Source organism: Aquarana catesbeiana, linkage group LG05 (assembly GCF_042186555.1).
Source record: "Aquarana catesbeiana isolate 2022-GZ linkage group LG05, ASM4218655v1, whole genome shotgun sequence".
Classification (NCBI taxonomy): Eukaryota; Metazoa; Chordata; class Amphibia; order Anura; family Ranidae; genus Aquarana; species Aquarana catesbeiana.
This window is the reverse complement of record NC_133328.1, coordinates 477,334,249-477,355,892: the sequence shown is the minus strand read 5'-3', so window position 1 is coordinate 477,355,892 and position 21,644 is coordinate 477,334,249. Positions and strand designations below refer to the sequence as shown.

Below are 21,644 nucleotides of genomic sequence, written 5' to 3'. Positions count from 1 at the left end.
GATCCTCAACTTAGAAAAGTCTTTCCTAAAACCAGTAAGAAGACTGGAGTATTTAGGTCTGATTATAGATACAAGCCAGGAGAAAATATTTCTACCCCAGGCAAAGATCACTGCTTTGAGAGAGCTGATTCTGACAGTAAGGACCAAGAAGGGTCCCTCAGTCCGCCTTTGTATGAGGCTACTAGGAAAGATGGTGTCTTCATTCGAAGCAGTTCCCTATGCTCAGTTTCACTCAAGAATGCTGCAACACAGTATTCTGTCGACCTGGAACAAGAAGGTTCGGGCATTAGACTTTCCGATGCACCTGTCGCATGCGGTGCGTCAGAGCCTCAATTGGTGGCTCATACCCGAAAACCTGCAGAAGGGGAAATCCTTTCTACCGGTTACCTGGACGGTGGTAACAGATGCCAGTCTTTCAGGTTGGGGAGCAGTTCTGAAACAGGCTGCGGTCCAAGGGGTATGGTCCAAGACAGAGAGGACCTTACCCATCAACATTCTGGAGATCCGGGCGATACATCTAGCTCTAAAGGCCTGGACTATCAGGCTACAGGGTTGTCCGGTCAGGATCCAGTCCGACAATGCCACAGCAGTGGCTTATGTCAATCATCAGGGAGGCACCCGGAGCCGAGCTGCTCAAAAAGAGGTGAACCAGATCTTAGTCTGGGCAGAGATGCATGTGCCATGCATATCGGCAGTTTTCATCCCGGGAATAGAGAATTGGCAGGCGGACTATCTAAGTCGCCAGCAGTTACTTCCAGGGGAATGGTCTCTGCATCCCGACGTCTTTTGGGCCATATGCCAAAGATGGGGGGTTCCAGATGCAGATCTCTTTGCATCCCGATTCAACAAAAAGATAGACAGATTTGTGGCAAGGACAAAAGATCCTCTTGCATGCGGGACGGATGCGTTGGTGATTCCGTGGCATCGGTTCTCACTGATTTACGCATTCCCGCCTATTCTGCTACTACCACGACTCCTTCGCAGGATCAGGCAGGAAAGGAAGTCGGTACTTCTGGTGGCCCCCGCTTGGCCCAGAAGGACTTGGTATGCAGAAATAGTAAGGATGATGGTAGGTTCCCCGTGGACACTACCGGAACGCCCAGACCTGTTATCTCAAGGTCCAGTGTTCCATCCTGCCTTACAAACGCTAAATTTGACGGTTTGGCTATTGAAACCCACGTTCTGAAGAGTCGTGGACTCTCAGGTCCTGTCATATCTACCTTGATTAATGCAAGGAAGCCAGCTTCCAGGATGATTTATCATAGAGTCTGGAAGGCTTATATAACCTGGTGTGAATCCAGAGGTTGACATCCCAGGAAATATGTCATAGGTAGAATCCTTGATTTTCTACAGATGGGATTAGAAATGAAGCTGGCCTTGAGCACCATCAAGGGCCAGGTCTCTGCTTTATCAGTATTATTTCAGCGGCCACTTGCTTCGCATTCTTTGGTCCGAAACTTTATGCAGGGGGTGATGCGTCTTAATCCTCCGGTTAAAGCGCCCCTAAACCCCTGGGACTTGAATTTGGTCCTGGCTGTGTTACAGAAACGGCCTTTTGAACCAATAAGTCAGATTCCTTTGGTCTTGTTGACAAGGAAATTAATTTTTCTGGTGGCCATCTCTTCTGCTAGAAGAGTATCAGAATTAGCAGCTCTTTCCTGTAAGGAGCCTTATTTGATTATACACAAGGATAGAGTGGTACTACGCCCTCATCCTAGTTTTTTACCGAAGGTGGTTTCTGATTTTCATTTAAACCAAGACATTGTTCTACCTTCCTTGTTTCCAGATCCCTGTTCCCCGGAAGAGAGATCTCTACATTCGTTGGATGTAGTAAGAGCAGTTAAGGCCTATCTAGGGGCAACTGCTCAGATCCGCAAGACGGATGTTTTGTTTGTGCTGCCAGAGGGTCCCAATAGAGGACAGGCAGCGTCAAAAGCTACCATTTCTAAATGGATTCGACAGTTGATCATTCAAGCTTACGGTTTGAAACAGAAGATTCCTCCGTTTCAGATCAGGGCACATTCCACAAGGGCTATTGGTGCTTCTTGGGCAGTGCATCACCAGGCCTCTATGGCTCAAATCTGCAAGGCCGCAACCTGGTCTTCAGTTCATACATTCACCAGATTCTATCAGGTTGATGTGAGAAGGCATGAGGATATCGCTTTTGGGCGTAGTGTGCTGCAGGCAGCGGTACAGGGTCCTCAGGTCTGATTGCACCCTACTTGGTCGTGGTTCCCCCCCCTCAGGTAGCATTGCTCTGGGACATCCCATCAGTAATTACTGTGGCTCTGTGTCCCGTGATGTTCGAGAAAGAAAATAGGATTTTTTAAAACAGCTTACCTGTAAAATCCTTTTCTTTCGAAGGACATCACGGGACACAGAGGTCCCGCCCCTCTTCTAATACACTATATTGCTTGGCTACAAAACTGAGGTATCCCTGCAAGGGGGAGGGATTATATAGGGGGTTGAACTTCCTGATAGGGTGTGCCAGTGTCCAATCACCAGTGATACCAATATAACCCATCAGTAATTACTGTGGCTCTGTGTCCCGTGATGTCCTTCGAAAGAAAAGGATTTTACAGGTAAGCTGTTTTAAAAAATCCTATTTTACTTGACCTTCTCTTTTGCCCATTGTATATTGAGCGAGAAGAGTTCCTGTATAACAAAAAAGTCAGTGTAAGGCTAGTGGGGGGGAAAAAAAACGCACATGCTATAGAATTCATCTTTTATAAATTAAACATATTTATTTCTATTGTTTTATGTGTTGCGGGCTATTTGATTAAATGTGTGCTGTATCATTTAGTATGCTCCTCATTTTATTTCCAGCTTCCACTGCCTCCAAAGTGAGGGTGGGTCCAAGAGAGGGAAGCCAGGATTGCAGAGAACTAGGTTTGTGTCCCCTTGAGGGCCAGGGTAGGATGCCATAGAGGAGGAGTAGATAGTAAAGAGTTTCATAGGTATAATATGAGCAGGCAGTAATGTGAGGAGCCATTTAAACCTGAGCCAGGCTTTAAGAGTAATGCCTAGATATCCTTGTAAGCCAAGAAATGTTGTGCACTGACAATCATTTGTCAGTGATTTTGAGCTAGTAGCAGCAGTAGGATACATTCAGGATAAAATGGTGATCTCCAATGCAACATTTTTGGCTGAGATCTCCATAAGGTTTCTTGGGCACCTGTTGACGTTGGTAGACACCTCCCTAGAGGTGGAAATTAGTTGCTCTACAGCTTTGAGCCATTCCACAAACAGTCAGTCTTCTGTACTGTACAGTACACGTAGAGCAGTGGTTCTCAACCTCCCCAGTGCTGTGACCCCTTGATAACATTTCCCAAGTTGTGGGGACCCCTAACAGAAAAATAATTTTCATAGCAAGGGTTGTCCGCACACAAGGTCAGACAAGTAATTTGCAGCCCTAACCCACGGACATTTAGCGCTCCCCGAGTCCCTTCCACTCGTACAGTATTAAAAACCCTTATGGTACATTTTAGGATGTACCACTCTCTTTGTTCTCCTTTCTTTGCCTTTTATCTCTATTGTAATTTCCTGTTTTTTTTCCCCCCATCCCTCTCTAGCCGTCTTTCTTGTTCTCTCTCTTATTCTTTCTCTCCCTTTTTCTTTGTTCCTCCCCCTCTTTTCCTCTCCCTTCCAAGTATTCTTTATTTTTATTCCTTCTCTTACTCTTTGGTGGGGGGGGGGGGAATGGGATGAGTGGCAGTGTTGGCGGGGAGTTGGGATGAGTGGCAGTGCTGGTGGGGGGATGGGATCAGTGGCAGTGCTGGGGAGAGTTCTGATGAGCCAACTTGGTGCGGACTTTTAATGGCAACTATAATCACAGGTAGTGTTACTCACTGTGTCTCAGATTTTGTGATGTCTCGCAGCAGTGACACCAATGCTGAATTTAGAAGATAGGGTCTCCTTCAGCCCCTCCCACTTCACATTTCTCACCAGTCAGCTGACCTCTAGTCCATGCCATGAAATGAAAGGGGGGCTGCGAAAAGGCTGGGAGAACGGTGCAGGCTTCAGGAACAGCCCAGGATTTAATGACCCCTGGCAAATCGTCATTTGACCCCCAGGTTGAGAACCCCTGATGTAGAGAGAACATAATGTTTTTTGTCATTAAGGGCTGCTGTATGTACCGAAGTTCCAATTACTAAAAAAGTAACCATTTGGCCTTTGCATAAAAAGATGCTTTATTCATCACTTTCAGCTTTCGTGCCATTCTTTCACAATGAAAACCTTTGGCTGAGAACGTCCAGTGTTAACTACACGTTCAAGCTGTAGAGTCGTGTTTTGTTAATCTTTTTGTAAATGACACAAATGAAGATATCTCTGGTGGGAGCTATGATGTCAGCTTCTGGCTCGGGAACAATGATTGTTCCCGTAGACATCCACATTCACATCCCTATTTTTAACATTTGACTGGACACATTGTTTTGTGTTTTGGATATCTGACAAGCATTTGTCTCCTCTGGGCAATATTCAGCAGGACTTTTTTTTTTTTTTTTTTTTTTTTTTTAGCAAGTTTTTCTTACTCAGTGGGTCATATGCATAGTAGAATTAGGAGGTCCCCATAGTGACGTGTACCTGTCATATCAGAGAAGGCACTCTGACTGATTCTACTCAGCACAACTCAAGTGATTTTCCAGGGTATGTTCTACCATTGCCACAGCTCTGCACAGCTGTTCTGGCATGAACGCATGAACACCAATCACTTTCACGTTGATGTTTACCTCCAAATTTGCTTACGGTGTATTTGATGTATTTTCTCATACAGGCCACTTTCAGGTTTGGAGAAATCCACCATGTGTGCATATGCAGAAATGTATTTATTTTATTTATTACAGGTTCAATTTACGCAGCGCTTTACATATATATTGTACATTCACAAGGAGCTTACAATCTAAAGTCCCTAACTCGCATTCATAAATACATACATATAAAAAGAGCCAATTTAGACAGGAGCCAAATGCCCTACCAGCAGGTCTTCGGAGTGTAGGAGGAATCCAGAGTAAACCCACACAGACGCGGGGAGAACTTGCAAACTCCAGGCAGGTAGTGCCGTGGTTGGAATTTGAACCGATGACCCTAGTACTGCTAGGCGGAAGTGCTAACCACTACACCACTGTGCTGCCCATTAATGGAATTTACACGAGTACAGCTATTCATTTGCATTGGCGTCTGTACACAGCAACTTCCAAGTCATGGGCATATAAAAGCGCCTGGAATTTTACGCTGGAAGACTTGTCCACACATAAACATCTGTGTGCATGAGGCCTTCCTGAAAATACAGCTTGGGTGATTGTGGCAGATATTTGATTATAGAATGCATTTGCATTTGGTAAGCATAGCTGTGTTTGATTCTCCACACATTACTTCAGCTAAAGGATGAGAAATTTGGAACCATTACCCAAAATGGTCAGATTTGCAGGTCATGGACAAAGACATTACTGTGGCTAAGCGTGTCCTCTGAAGATCAAATGACAACACTAAGGTTGGCCATACATTATACAATGTTCTTGCACAATTTTCCTTTATATTTACCAAAAACATATATGAGGTCAAAACTAAACACTTTCAATTTGTATGCAATTAGGCAGGCCCTTGCACTACATAGTTGAAGATAAATCTAAAGGAAATTGAATAAGAAAATTGTATAATATAAATTGTTGCATGATCCAGATATAAAGATGCCCCAAGCACACCTGAATGATAACGATCTTCTCTAGAAGACTTGCCTCTTGTGTCATGTAATCAATTTAGTAAAATGAATGCTAGAATATACCTTTTAGAGAAAGCATGGGGTCTGCTTTATGTGCGGAACTACTTTCTGCACTTGACAGATGGTTTCAGGTTTTCTGAACCATAAAGACCCTTATGACACTTGTCAATTTTCCCAGCATCCTTTTCCCCATATAATTTCTTTTGCTTTATGTAGCCACAAATGTCCAGAGGTGACTAGAAGAGGGATACAAAATAGGAAAAACGTTATCACTACCTGTAAATTCTGAGGTTGATGTTGCTGTTTCTAACCCTGCTTCCCTAAGCACTGGCCCATGAGTGCCATTATGGTAAATACAACCCTGCATGATTCTACAGAATAAATTTGCTTTACTTAGTTAAATAAAAGTCTTCATTATATTAGCCTGGTTTGTGCTTGTTCATAAGTAAACAACAGCTGTTGTAAAATGAAGAGCCCAGCATGCCTTGAACTTGTGTTTTAGTAATGGGTAGCAGAACATATTGTTCTCTGTATATTCTGTATAACACATATTACCCAAACAGTTTGTTTCTAAACTCATGCAGATCCAGCTTGTTACTGTTGTTAACACTGAAACATTTCCTCCTCCTTCAGTTAGCTAAATTTACTCTTGGTGCTAAAACATTAATGTGCTGAAACAAGAGAAATGTGTCACCTTGAGGAGTGGATGAAGATGGCATGAGATAATTGTAGCTTCTCTAGGCTGGGTCTGATGGGAGTTTGGATACATTTCTTCTGTCATCTATCCTATAAAAAGCAGAATATGTAAAGAGCAGTGTGAAGGACAAAGGATTGGTATTTGGGGTGGCTGAAACTTTAACTTTATGTTCTTGTAACAAAATAATATAATTCCACAGTAAGCTGAAACAAAACGTATCAGTTGCTAAGCCATTGTTCACACGGCAACGATTTCAAATCCGACATCCCTGCGTGACTTCATCATGGCTTGCAATATGATTTGTTTTTAACAGAAGTCAATGCAAGTCGTGTTTAAGTCTCACCAACGTTGTGCAGAAACTTTTTTTTGTAAGTCGGAGCGACTTGAGTTGCACCGATTAGAACGGTTCCGTTGCCTTTATTGGGGCGGGGGGCTTGGGGGGACAGTGATCGGGAGGGCAGAGGAAAAAGGGGAGGGAGAAGTGGAGATAAAGGTTTTAAAAAAAAAAAAAAAAAAAGGGGGGGGGGGGGGAGGGTGCAGCGATCTGTTCTCCTGGGCTTACAGATTGCCTCTATGCTTAGGACACAAATATCTTGTTAGTCAAAGTATTAATATCTACCAACGACTGAAACATCAGTTCTACTCCTATAGCCATACTCCCTAAGCATTTGTCAAATTTATTTGATATATTATAGTTACTGGATATTTAAAGTGGAAGTGAACCCTCCTATCGTTTTCAGCTAAGGAAGCTGCCATCTTGGCTACTGTTTAATCTACAACTGCCATAATGCTGCACATGTGATCAGTTATGACACCAGCCATTGGATGGTTTGACAGTTTGGTTGAAAGCACAACCAATGGGAGTGTTACATTTCCGGCACATGCCGGAAATGAAACTGTTTTATGGATGTGTTTACTTCCGCTTTAAATATCCATATACTAATGAGAAAAGATAATGCTGCGTTCATATGTTGTGTTTCTTTAGATTTATTGTAACAATTGTACGCTATTCAAAGTAATAATACATTGCATTTTCCATGCTAACAATCTCCTGCTTTTTAAAGTAGAACTTTAGGCAAAACTTTTTTTTTCATTTTGGATAGAGTAAGGGAGGGTTATAATCCCTGTCAGGATATTTGCCATCTGTGTCCTATTGCAGAGATTTCCCTTCACTTCCTGCCCCATAGCCAAACAGGAAGTGAGCGTAAATCCCTGCAAATTAAGGGAATTCCTTGGGGCCCCCGAGGTCCCCAGAACTAGTGTCCTCATTGGAAGATTTCCCTCCTATTACTTTTCTGGGAACAACCCAAAATTTGAGATTTTTTTTTTTTTTTTTTTAACTTTCAATGGTAATGGTAAACAAGGACAAATAGAGAGGGTGAATCTTCTTAATGGTGGCACAGACAGCAATACAATCTGACAGGTGTTCTGATCCCTCTACACTCCATTCAAAACTGAAAAAAAAGTTTTGCCTTTAGTTATATTTTAATGACATGCAGACTGAAAAAAATATTTTACTTGGCTGATTGCTTCTGACGAGATCCATCTCTGCATTTGTACTTACAGAATGCTCAGCTTTGTCATCGCCGACTCAGCAAAGAAGTGTCCACATTTCTCACTGCCTTAAAGAACTGGGAGGACTCCAAGGGTAAAGATTAAACTGAACTAAATGCTAGTGGACATCTGTGTGTTTGTATGAGCTCTGATTGAAATTTAGTGATTTGACCTTGTTTGCATTATGGTAATTAAACAAGATATTATTTCTCACGTTAAGTCCTGGTTCACACTAGTGCGATGCCCTGTGATTTAGTGCCAGTTCCCACATCGTACCTGAACTGCACACTGAATCACACTGACATCTGCGAACCGCTGGAGGTGTCAGCGTAAAGGTAATGACACCCCCAGATCGGTGCGAACTGTGAAATGGTGCAGGAATCGGATTGCATAGGTGTGAACATCCATGGGATCTGATTCCAGTGTGGACTAAAAAAAGGGTCCTGCACCATTTTGGTGCGACTGCAATGCAATTTCAGCCATACAGTTTTTATGGCTGAATTTGCACCGCACAGACCTTGCATGTGATCTACACATCAGTGCGGTGTGAATCACATGCAATGTCTGTGATTTAATAAGTATGAACCCATCCTAAAGGTCCTTGTATCGAGGTCTGCTAAATTTTAACATATACGGTGCAAAGAATGTACTATTATTATAGCAAGAGTTGCTTTTTTTTTTTTAAAAAAGAATGGCAACTTTATTCCATGCATTGCATAGCACCAATAAGCACGGACTGTATAAAACTTGTCACATTAGTCCATGCCTAAATGGAGCTTACATTCTCACGTTCCACCCAAGTTCTTATTACACACCCACACACCTTTATGACCAGTTTCATCAGAAGCCGGTTAAACTACCAAATTGACACACAGAGAACACACAAGCTCTATGTAGTTGGTGTCTGTTTCGGAACTTGCATCCAGGACACCATCACTGCACGGCAAGAGTGCTAACCGCAGTGTCAGTTCTGCCTGTAATGATAAGTTCAAAAACATTACCAAATTTATAAGCTCTTGAAATTTCGATATCTAGCACGATAATAACAAACATATTTTTTAGAACAATATTAGTAGTGCATAAATCCCATAATGCGATGAATATATTATATTTCTGCTCAGTCTTGGAAACCTAGAGCAAGTACCCCCAGGCACACACAAATGTATACACATGTCCTAACTCTGCTACAAAGAACTGGTTTAAGCAGCCTTTGGCTTTTCAGATGTGTTAAAACTAGCAGTGTGTGCGGAGACTTAAAGCACAATTAAACAGTTACATGCTGCTCATTACAGACTTTGGGGTTGATTTACTAAAACCAGGAAGTGCAAAATCTGATGCAGCTCTGCATAGAAACCAATCCGTTTTCTTGTTTTTTGTTTTCGTCAAAGCTTAATTTAAAGTGGATGTAACCCAGAAAATTTTTTATTTTTTTTTTTTTTTTTATGTCATAATGTGAAGTATAAGATTTTCTATCATTTGAGCCCCGTTTTGCCACAAAGATTTAATCCAGCTCTGAGCAATCCTCTTTTATTGTTCAGTGAGAGAAATCTTGACAAACTGAGAAAAACTTTGTCAAATCCTCCCCCTTGCTGTGAGTGACAGGTGATTTACATCTCGTGCATTAGCCTAAGACATGCATTGTTTTTTAATTCCCTCCCCCACTCCTTTCTTCAGCAGCTCTGCAAGGATTGGCTATTCCACACCTCACTATGATTTGGCATGCTGAAGTCATGTGGCTACTTTCCTATCTTTTCACTGGATGTTAGAGATCATAGCAGAAGTTCAGTGTAAGAAATACACAGGAGAAAATGCATATTGACAAGGGGAGTGTAGAGGTGGGCGGGGAGTCTACTGACATCACGACTCCACCCACCGAGCTCCAGACAACAGATCCACCCACAGAATCTGCAGTTTTTCAGCTCTCATAACAGACAGAGGGGAGATATTTGACAGGTAAAGATACATGCAGGAGGCATGTATATCCTTATAGATAACCACTATGGCAGTAGTTTAGAAAGGATGACATTGGGTTTACGTCCACTTTAATAAGCTGAAGTTAGAAGCTGATTGGCTGCCATGCACAGCTGCACCATTTTTGTACTCTCCAGTTTTAGTGAATCAACCACAATGTCTTGGTTGCAGAGGAGCTCTGTTCTGGACACATTGTAAGGATAATTTTTAATCCGCATTTATGTATAAGTGTTCATTTAATGTTTTTTTTTTTTTTTGTTTGCAATCGCCCATATTTCATAAATATAAATGAATGTTCCTCTGCAAAGATGTCATTGGCTATCTAGAAATTATGTTCCATAAAGTGTCACTAAACAGTAAAATCAGTCTGTATATGCAGTAAAGCATGCTTGTTCTACTCACTGTGGAGCAACCAACAGAGACGGCGGGGGCAAGCTGCACATGCTCAGTTTGGTGTGTATTGCTAGAGTGTTTGTTTTTTTTTTTTTTGTTTTTGTTTTTGTTTTGTTTTTGTCTTGGGAAAGTACATGTGATCAGCACAGGGCCAATCGTTACTGTCCAGACAGGGGGTCAGGGGTTATGTAGCCTCATAGGACAATCAGGGGAGAATGAAATGTCCTCCTGCAAGCTTTAATCAGACACTGATAGAAGTCACAAGACTGCTATATACTGCTGATGAGAAAAGGTATTTAGCAGTTTATATTTACTAAAACTATTGCATTTCCATTTTCTGTATACTTTGGGAGACCAGATATAGTGAATGCAGGGTCCTGAGTTTAGTAACACTTTTTAAATAGATTTTTAACTCTTCATACTAATATATGTATGAGAGAGGGCTGCTATGTCCACCTTAAAAAGTCAACTTTCAATCTGGGTTGGTGGAAGGAGCTCTGCATCTTTACAAGTAGCTACCCTTTAGTGATCATATCTATGGTAGCTTTATACTGTAGATGACCTTCTGCAGAGAATGGAAAGGGCCCTTAAAAGTTTTGGAAGAGTTTCTCAAATATGGTCATGATTTTAATGCAGACTTTCACTCACTTTTTTGGTGTTCCTTACATCCTTCTCTTTCCGCCAGCAACGTGCTTTCCCCTTTCCCCTTTCAGAAATTGCAATAAAAATTTTCTTTGAAGCATACCTCTTTTTTCCTTGAAGCACAGTCAGAACTTCCACCTTTCTTGCCTGGGTGCTAATGACGCCTCTATCACCCCCATATCCTCCTGGGATAGCCACATCACGCATCCCAGGAGGCTGTATTGAGTACACTGTGTCATCAGGATGCTGGCTGCTAGGACCCAGACAAGATAATTGGTTTTCTGATGACATCACAAAGAAGATGATGACCGCGGATCCAGCATGTGGTGGCTTTCGGCAGGTTACTGCTGGACAGCACTGTATTTGCTGGGTAGATGTGTAATCGGAAAAGGTAAGCAGGAAATAAAATCAAAATGTAATCCTGGGGGGGGTGAAGTTCCTCTTTAACTTACATTTCACCAAAATGTTGGGACACTGCAACAATTTGTTTTTTGGATCTGACTTTGCAGAGTCATTCACAGACGGGTAAACTAAATACTGCCACATTTCGCATACCATGTAGTGCAGATTCCATGTTGGTGGCATCTAGTTGCCATCTGGCACACATGATTAAACCAGTGCAGGTTGGATAGTTTATTACAGTACAGAGGAAATGCTCGGACAGTGGGGTCATCAAACTAAGATGAGGATTGTCTAGGAATGTCATTCATTCAATGAAAATACTCTAGGTGGACAATTTATAGAGCCAAGTATATAAAGTAGTAAAACAAAAGAATGAGAGATTCGCCTTGGATTATGACTTTTCTGATGGATGTCAGTGCCCTGACTTTTGTCACCTTGTTTTCATTGGGACATACCAAGATAACAGAGATAGTGTAACAGAATTTGCCCATACTGCATGCAGGATGACATCTACATAGAATATTACAGGGGGGTTGCAAGTTCTCCTGCAGGAAAGCTCCCACTCTGGGTCTTTACTGATTCCCAGTTATTTTGATCGTAGAAATTCTGGCTACCTAATTTAGTCCACAGTGTTCATAAAATTGTGCAATCAGAACATGTTGGTACTGTATTGTTCATCAGAAGACCAAGGTGATATGCTCTATGGAAATTAATGAGGATGTATACCAGTTTCTGAATCGTAATAAGTTATGTGGTGCATATCATTACTTGCACAAAGTGGAAAGTACAATCATTTGACTGTACCACCAGGCCAGCTGGTCACAGTTCCTCCTACGTTCCACAAGCTAATGTTTCAAACACTATCTTTATGTACATGGAGATATGAGATCTTTTTCGTATATCGTCTTCTTCTTTAAATTACACACAAGTTTACCATGTGGTTTGAATTACTGGTGGGACATTATTCTCCACATTAAAGCCGGCCATACACTGATAATAATTTTTATTAGTGCGGATGGAGAAATCTCAACCTATCAGAGGTGTAGCTTGAAGCTTGTGGGCCCTGATGCAAAAGTTGACCTGAGCCCCCCCCCCCCCCCCCCCCCACTTCCAACATGCATTCAGATACATCCACCGCCACACCAAGATACTCAAAGTAGCTTAAGAGTTTTGAGTCCCCAGAGTTCCTCTTTACATCAGAGGACAGGGATTACCATTGGAGAATCAGAGGACAGGAGCTCTGCCAAGTGACCTGCCAGGGGTTCCTTTCCCATCCCTGCACTGCATACAGCTTCCCCCCCCACACACACAGGGCTGAAGTTACGTTCCTTTACATACAGCCTGTCAGTCTTCACAGGGTGTATCTGGCTTTTATGCTGCCGTCCTGACCTGTGAAATTCTCTGGTCTGAATGGCAGTGTAGTTGCACTAGGGAGATACACCCTGTGCAGATCGTGGCTGACTGGCTGTGTTGTAAAGGAATCTGACTTCAGCCCTGCGGAGGAGGAACAGTATAGAGTGCTGTAATGGGAAATAAGCTCAGTAGCCAGGCATAGCATGCAGGGTGGAGGGGGTGGTCAGGGGGCTTTGGGGGGGCAACTTAGAGAGGGCAAAGCCATGTGACACAAAATCTGGAGTCTGCAGCCCTTCAGGGGCCCCTGAGGTGTTAAGGGATTTGTTTTAGCAATTTCTGAAGGTTTCTCTGTCAGTGTTGGCAGGTGTTGGGGGAAGGTCACCTCCCGGAGGTGTCTTTTCCCCAGTTGTCAGGGAAGTGGGGTAAGTAGACATCCCCAGGTGGGGGGGTTAAGAGAATCCCAGCTGGTGACTAGGAGACACTGAGCAGTGTCATACCTCACCAGTCACCATCGTGGCTACAGGACGGCACTTTCCTCCTCTTGCCTCGCTGAGGTCGGTTACCATTCCATGTTGCCAGCACACAGCACAGACACTTCATCGTGGGCTGTTCTCACCTCGTGCTTTTCTCCATTGAGGAAATGGTTTACAGCTTCTCCCCAGCCAATAAGAACAGAGGGGTGTAAGCTAGGGGCGGGGTTGCAATTGTGACCCCTGCAACCCCTTATGCTATACCCATGCGCCCTATACAGCATCATGAATGAATTTTACACTACAGATGTTGTATTTTGATAACTAGCCTCGCCGGCTGTCAAAATGTCTGAGCAGAAGCTACTTCTAAATGGGTGTAGCTGTTTTTTGGCCAACCATTTTCCACCCAGCTTCTTTGATTTTTTGGGGGATATCAGGTGGGAGGTGGCAGACAGCCACCCACTGAGAAATTTTTTTTCTGGTTCTTGAGGATGTTTTCGTAATATGTTTTCCCTATTAATTATTATTATTATATTAATATGTATTCCCCACTCGCTGACCAGCTGCTGCACTTAAACTGCGGCAGGTTGGCTTTCCTGCATGAACTGATGTACCTGTACGTCGGCCTGTGCATGTGAGATTGTGGGCAATTGCAGCTGGGGGCACGTGCTGCAGGAGCGTGCCCACGGGTCCGGCGAACTCTATGTCTGCTGGTCGCCTTCAATCGCTGTACACAGAGGCAGAACGGGGATCTGTCAGTGATCTGTCATGTCCCAGGCAGCCAATCTCACCTACAGTTAGAAGACGCTGAGGGAACATATTTAACCCCTTGATCGCCCCTAGTGTTAACCTCTTCCCTGCCATTGTCATTTATATATTGATCAGTGGATTGTTATAGCACTGATCAATGCAATAATGTCACTGGTTCCCAAAAAGTGTAATTTGGGTCAGATTTGTCCACCACAATGTTGCAGTCTCACTAAAAATCACATATCGCCATCACTGCCAGTAAAAACTAAAAAAAAATTAAAAGTCCCAAAATCTATCCCAAAGTTTGTAGACGTGATAACTTTTGCACAAACCAATCAGTATATGCCTATTGCAATTTATTTATTTATTTATTTTTTTGGGATATGTATTATAGCAGAAAGTAAAAAAAAAAAAATTGGGTAACAATAAAACCGCAGAGGTGATCAAATACCACCAAAAGAAAGCTCTATTTGTGGGTAAAAAGGACATCAATTTTGTTTGGGTACAAGGTCGCACGACCGCGCAATTGTCAGTTAAAGCAATTCAGTGCCGTATTGCATAACATGGCCTGGTCATTAAGGGGGCAAATCCTTCCGGTCCTTAAATGGTTAAAGCATGTCTATGATAAAAATTTAAAACCCATGTATATAACAATATACATTTTGTATTTCAATTATTTCTAGCTTACTCCTATTAATCTGAATGACCTTTAAGTTTGTAAACTTACTTTGTGAAGATCCCTGCACATTTACTTCCCTAAATTCTGTAAATCATATTCACTATGCTCTGTTGCAGAATTCAGAGCCTGCCTTCTGAACTACCGAGTTACTGAAAGAAGTCAGTACAAGAATCACTGCTTGCAGACACAAGTACCATGGGATCTACAGCAGAGGTGAAGCTGCAAAGCATGCAGGGAATCCAGGAAGTTGTGGAAAGAGATGGCCAACAGACAGGCAGAACTCACCAAATGAAAGGAGATTTTTCAAATAGTCTTCTATTGGATTGTTAAAATAACTATTGGTTGTATTGCTATTACAAGGCAGATGTTAGAGAATAAAAGAATATCCTGTGACCATAGGGTTAAAGCAGAGCTAAACTTGCCTTCCTTCAATGGTCCCAGTCCCTCGCCAGCACCAGCCTGGGGGGGTGCACCTGTCCCTTCATACCTATAAAATTTAGCTGCATAAGTGAGTCTACTGCTGATACATGTCCATTCACTAATATGGGCTTGCTGCATGGCGCTCAGCATTAGAACAGAAAAGTAAGCAAAGTGCTTAAAAGTTGTATGGGGCTGAGTGCTTGTGTGAATGAGCCCTAAACATCATAAGCAATAGTGGAGTTTAGTACCGCATTAACAATCGATTAATACAAAAGTTTGGCTTTTTACACCCTTTATTGCATAACTTGAGTTATCACCTAAACTCCAAACTTTCTGTAAAAACTATAAATAAAATGCAATTGTAAAACATTAAAAAGCATAAAACTTTACACATTGATGCAAAGGACACATTTTGCCTTTTGCTTCTAGTTGTGAACGTGTGCACAAATGTTAAACTGGTCAGAAAAAGGAAAATAGGCCGTCACAATCTGTCTTTAAGCTTTGCATTTTCATGGCAGAAAATAAAAACAAAAATAGTCTTTGCGCTAAAATTTGTCCAGTCCCAAGTGATAAAACACTAACCACAGAATCCTTTAATGAGAATGCTTAATCTGAAGCAATCTGGTCAGCACCATATTCCTTGCAGCTCAGTGATCAACGGGAATTGATAGCTGCAAAAACAAAAATAAACAGGCTCATGGTGCAATGACGCCTTTTTTATTGAATATAAAAGAATAAAATCGATACACTCACAAGTGAAGGTGAATAAAGAAATATTCATATTCTTTGTGTTTTCCATGCTTTGGTGCAAAGTTTTTAGACTTTAGATGGACTGCTGGTCATTTTGGGGACAGACACTAAGACAGACCTGTACAGCTTGGCTGAAAAGTAGCTTTACTATGTTGTGAATTGATGACCTCAATCTTTAAGCAGAGAAATCTATCCTAATCCTCTAAGGATAAACCTTTTATTTGATTAACTTACAAAAGTACTTGGCTTGTTGAATCGGTTTTAACAGAATACTAGTGTGGAAATATATACGTTGGCAAACGAGGGGCTTATTCATAAAGGATAACAAAATAATTTTTCTTGACAGTCATTTTACTCTTAAAATTGTTGCCTGATCTAACCTGACCATTTAGAAAACACTGAAATGGGGAATATAAATGTTTTTAAGGGGCCGTTCATACCCAATGCACATGGTAGATTGTGTTGTACTGCAGCTGATTGGTTTGTATGCAGAGCTGCATGAGGTTTTGCACACTCCAGTTTAAGTAAATCGCCCCCAAGGTGTATCTGCTTTGCAACCCGGCACATATACACCCCTGAACTGCAGTGTAGCACACAATGTAAGTTGCACTGTGCTGAAAAAAAATACTGTAGGAATTGTCTTTGCTGCACTGGGGCCCATTGAAAAAATGCAGTATGATGTGAACAGGACCTTTTTTAGTGCAGTAAAAGAATTGTGAAAATAGATTACAGCAGTTTGAAATTTAGGAGCAATCCCAGCCAAAATGAAAGAAACAAAATGTTTAAACTCTTGGCTGTAGAAATAGAGCCATGGAGATGGGTAGGTATCAGTGGATGAGGGGTAGTTCCTTCACGAGAACTTTTTCACTTTGCTGATCAGGTCTCTTTAAGAGAATATATTTTTACTAAGCATGCTTTGATTAAGAAGGTGTTAGGACAGTTTTTGCATAGTATGTAGAATGTGTTTAGAATGGTATAAAACTACAACTAAGGGCTCATGCACATGGGCTTAATTAAATACTCCTTTAAATACCAGATCTTTTTGCCAGAAGCTGGCAGAAAGATGCAGGGTAAAAAAATGTGTGTAAAGTGCACACATTTATATGTATACAATGTTTTTAGCTACTAGACCACATTTAGTTGCATACACATTCCAAACTATTTTACCCTAACCACATGGGGCATTTCAATTTCCCTGAATAATGATATATCTTTTGTGTTTTTGGTGTTCGTGTGCATAAGGCCTAAGTGTGGTGTTCTTTTACAGTTGCTGTGTATGCTTGAGCTTTTGTTTTGTTTTTAACTTTTTTAGAGAATTGGAAGCAGTAGTAGAGTATTAAACTGTGTTAGCCATTCGTTGATTAATGCAGAAAGTTTGAAGTTTAAAGTAGAACTTTACGCAAAAATGTTTTTATTTTCATTTTGCATAGGGCAAGGAAGGGTTATAAACCCCTATCAATTTCTGGGGAAAACCCAAAATTTGGGCTTTTCTTCTACTTTCACTCAGGTAGCAAAAAAAAAAACCTGACAGTTATGTCTCTCCTCCTGCATTAACGTTTCTTACCTACCTGTCCGCACTGTATACTGAGCTTCACACGCACAGCTCAGTGTATGATTTTGGCAATGCCGAGATGAATGAACTCTTGAACATGTGCATGAGTGACATCATCTCTGCCTAGTCAATGAAAACAGCCGGAGATTGATACCTGGAAGCAGACCGGCCGAGGAGGAGCTGGGAGCTCTGGGACACTGACGTACTGGAGAGTAGGTGAGCATAGTTCCACGTTAAAGTGTTACTAAACCCACAACAATAAAATCAGTCTGTATATACAGTAAAGCATGCTTGTTGTACTCACATTCAAACCTAAGGGGTTAATTCTTTGCATTGTGTAAAAATGCTGCTTGATCCTGTATGCACAGATCCTCCCCTCCCTGCACTGTCCCCCTGGACAAGTCCAGATAAGACAGCCTTTGGAGTCAAGCTGCACATGCTCAGTTTGGTGTGTGTTGCTAGAGAGGATTTTTTTTTTTCTTGGGAGAGTGCATGTGATCAGCACAGGGCCAATCAGCACTGTCCAGACATGTCCAGAAAGAGGGGCAGGAGCCCTGCAGCCTCATAGGACAGCTCAGTGTAATATGAAAACTCCTCCTGCAAGCTTCACCAGGAACGGATAGAAGTCACAAGACCGCTACAGTATATATTGCTGATTTGAAAAGGAATTTAGCAGTTTTATATTTACTAAAATAATTGCCGCATTTCCATGTACTGTGGGAGACCAGATATAGTGACTGCATTGGTCTGGGTTTAGTAACACTTTAAGTTAGACAATGAAGTGTATCACTTAAACTCTAAGCTTTCTGCAGAAAACTTGTAGCAGTAGGGTAGTATGCAGTGAAAATATATATACTAAATGTATACGCTCGCGCTAGTGGTGTATCAAACAACAAAAAACAATAAAAATTATGAAAAATTGCAGCTGCTATACACAAAGTGCTAATCACTTGAAAAAACATATAACAATAAATATAGCGCTCGCAAACAACAAGTGAAAATTTGTTGACCAAAAGAAAGTCCAAAATACAATAAGTGGAAATAAAGTCCAAATAAATTTACTAAAGGTGCTCCAATCCACAGTGAAGTAAATATAAAGTGCTTCAGAGAAATTCAGGTGTACATCACGCCCTCATTTATCCCCACTCACCAGATCACAACGACCCACAGCTTTTCAGTCTGATGGGTCATTTAAAGCTTGGTAAAGAATCCTGGGATGGCGGATGAGATGATATGACTTCAGGTCCGGAGATCCTTTAAAGAGTTTCTCAGCCAGAACACAGCAGGTACCCTGAAGTAAAAATAGAAGGAAACTGATAGTGAAGTACCATTTAAAAAGGTTTTAGTAAAGAAGGGAGTGGGTACTTACAACAAGTATGATTACAAACAACCCTCAAAATGGAGCTGTGGGTGTAAAAACGCCTTTCCTGGCGTGCGTTCCACAGGACCGGAAGTGATGTCCATGATAACGGAAATGGCGTCAAGTATAGTATACACTGGCTTCCAAACGATTGCTTGCTTGTTTCTACATTAGTGTTTGATATGTTTGTGATCCATGTCTTCCTTTTACCTTGTGGAATGTTCTCTTCATCATATTGTCTGCCTAAGAAACTCTCCTAATAATCCTAGTAATGTATATGTATGCTTGCTGTTTTCTAGATGCTGACCCTGATGTTCTGCAGCAAGTCAAGAAAGTATCTGATGCATCCCAGGAAACATGCACAGCTTTGACCAGCTGTCTTCATCTTTTTACCAAACATGATAAGGTTTGTAAGACTCCTAAAAAACCTTTCAGGGTATGGTCACTAGCAATGTCTGGAGGTCAAATGGTTGAAGATTACTCTGCAGTTTTATTAATGTAACAGGTAATTGTGCAGCTAAGTTTGTGTGGTGTAGGCGTTCTTGTTTAAAAGCTTACATTTACTGTGTTGTGTAAAATGTTCTGTCTGAATGATAAACTCAAAGGGACTAGACAGTTTTCCTGTCTCAAAAGCATTCCAGGCTTTAAGAGGTGAATAATAATTTCTCCTGTAGCCCTATTCATCTGTTAAAGTGGTTGTAAACCCTTACATATACCCAGTGAAGTGACAAGCCTCAGGTCAGATGAAAAAAGTTCTCCTACATAACTTACCTATTTATCTGCTGTCCTTTCTCCTCTCCAGCCTTCTAAAATACAGAGTTTACACAACATTTCTCAGCTCCAGCAGGCAGAGGGCGGTATCTGATGTCACGCACAGCATAGAACAGGGAACTGAGTGTAATCTGAGACCCGGGGGAAGGGAAAGGACACCCCTCCCTTTTACATAGTCCCATAGGGAAGCATGCACAGCTTAAGGTTATCAATCACCTGCTGTGGGCTGGACTATCTCCTGGGATTGCTTGTTGGTAAAAATGTCAGATAACAGAAAAATGAAAGAGCAGACTGAAGGGATGAGGCAAGTGCACATTATAGAAGGATATGCTTAGTTCATTTTTAATTTCAGGGGTTTGCAACCACTTTAATGATGAAACGTGTTACAAGTTCAGTATTGGTTCGAATTGTGTGACTAAACCCGAGGGAAAGAACTTTTATGAATGTATAACTCTACCTTTGCTAAGCTATATGAATAATGCTTTGGACGTGTAGGTTTGCAGTTGTGGTATGCATTACTCCAGAAGGAAAGATATAACGTATTGTCATAATTCAACTTTAGTTTAAAATACTTTGCAAGAAAGTTAGGCTTAACATTTATTCTTGCTCACACAGTCCAGAGTAAATTTATGCCATAAATCAATATCAGCGCTAGCTCCTATACCTTTTTTTCAATGCATGTAACAAATAATAAATCCTCAAAATAAAATTAGGGCCACTACGTAAATTAAAAAGTCTCTTCTGAAAACTGTGAATTAGGATTCAATAGTGTAATCCGTGAGGAAAAAAATTCAATAAGTTAAAAGCCTCCAGTATCTCCACCAAAGTGTTCAACGTGTCCACAACCAGAATGTATTGATCCCTTGATTTACAGGTAGGTCAAAAAAAGGCTTTTCTCCAAAAGGATGGGTATACCAGATCTTTTATCCACCTCCTCCTTACCTCTCGCATGGGTCTTGCACCAGATTTCCACCTCACTTATTCTCCTCCTTTATGCTTTGGAGGATTGAGAGGATTCGTTAGTATCTCTGATTCAGAATTTACATTCCACATAAATGCCTTTCTACCAGTTCTTCCGCATCCACATCAGGACCTCTTCAGCTTGCTTTAAATCAAGTGGGTGCCACAAAAATACTCACACCAGATGTGCATGACCTGATTAACAAATAAGTGAGCCAAAATCGTGTTTCACATAAACCTACTGTGTCTTTAAACCCACCACCATTATGTATAAAAGGCTCACCAGAAGAAAGGACTGACCCTCTTCTTTTACAAAGTGAGTCATAAACACCTTAGTACACACTGTGGCTTGGATACAATGGCTTTTAAACACAGAAGTCCCACTGGATTGATGATTACATCATCTGCACAAAACCTCGCTCTTGGCAGGCGAGAACTGAGAGCTCACATGTATACCTTATTGTCATGGCTATTACAAAAGGATCTCAATCTTGCTAGTGAATCATTATTTTATAATACAAATGAATTGTGAAGCAAAACAAAGAGTAGCAGATAGAATAAGACTGCTGCGGGATGTGAGAATTTCTATAGTTGAGGAGGCAGAGGGAGAAATTGCATCCTCGACAGATATTGAGCTAGTAGGCGATTTAGCCCGTCGCCATCAACCTATAACTGAAATATCAGCAAGGACATGAAGGAATTATTGATGGATCTCACTGGAGGGACTGTAACATCACCCCTACTTAGGTGCCATGCCACAGAGGTAAAGGCAAGTACATTCACTTTTTTCGCTCTCATTATTTATTTATTTTCCTTCACATTTTTTGTGCAGCTAGTTAAGATAGGAAGGATCCTCGATAGATAAGCAGAGCTTGTTATTTAGTTGCAGTGTCCTCTTTTTAAGTGTAGGTTTTAAACCTTTGTAAAGCGTTAAATGCTTAAAGTGTTACTAAACCCACAACGGTAAGTTCAGACTGTAAATGCAGTAAATCATGCTTATTATATACTGTGGAACCTAAGGGGTTATTCCTCTGCATTTTGTAAAAATGCTGTTTGATCCTGTCTGCTATGATCCTCCCCTTCTTCCACTGTCCCCAAACAATCCCCTGATGGTACAGAGCTTTGGGGGCAAGCTGCACATGCTAGTTTGGTGTGTATTTATAGAGTTTTTTTTCTTGGGAGGATGCATGTGGTCAGCACA

At 41.5% G+C, this 21,644-nt stretch overlaps 1 protein-coding gene across 6 annotated transcripts in view; it reads left to right on the top strand.

The window, feature by feature from the left end:
- Positions 1–21,644, top strand: part of OSBPL1A (oxysterol binding protein like 1A) — a 185,867-nt gene that overhangs the window by 62,814 nt on the left and 101,409 nt on the right. For 4 of the 6 annotated variants that reach the window (XM_073631484.1, XM_073631486.1, XM_073631485.1 and 1 more), the window contains 2 exons: positions 7,983–8,064; positions 19,012–19,118. In XM_073631484.1, the coding sequence (XP_073487585.1) occupies positions 7,983–8,064; positions 19,012–19,118 (189 nt within the window). Of the gene's footprint in view, positions 1–7,982; positions 8,065–19,011; positions 19,119–20,984; positions 21,213–21,644 lie in introns of those variants that run through there. The other 2 variants (XM_073631490.1, XM_073631489.1) reach the window with 2 other exon arrangements.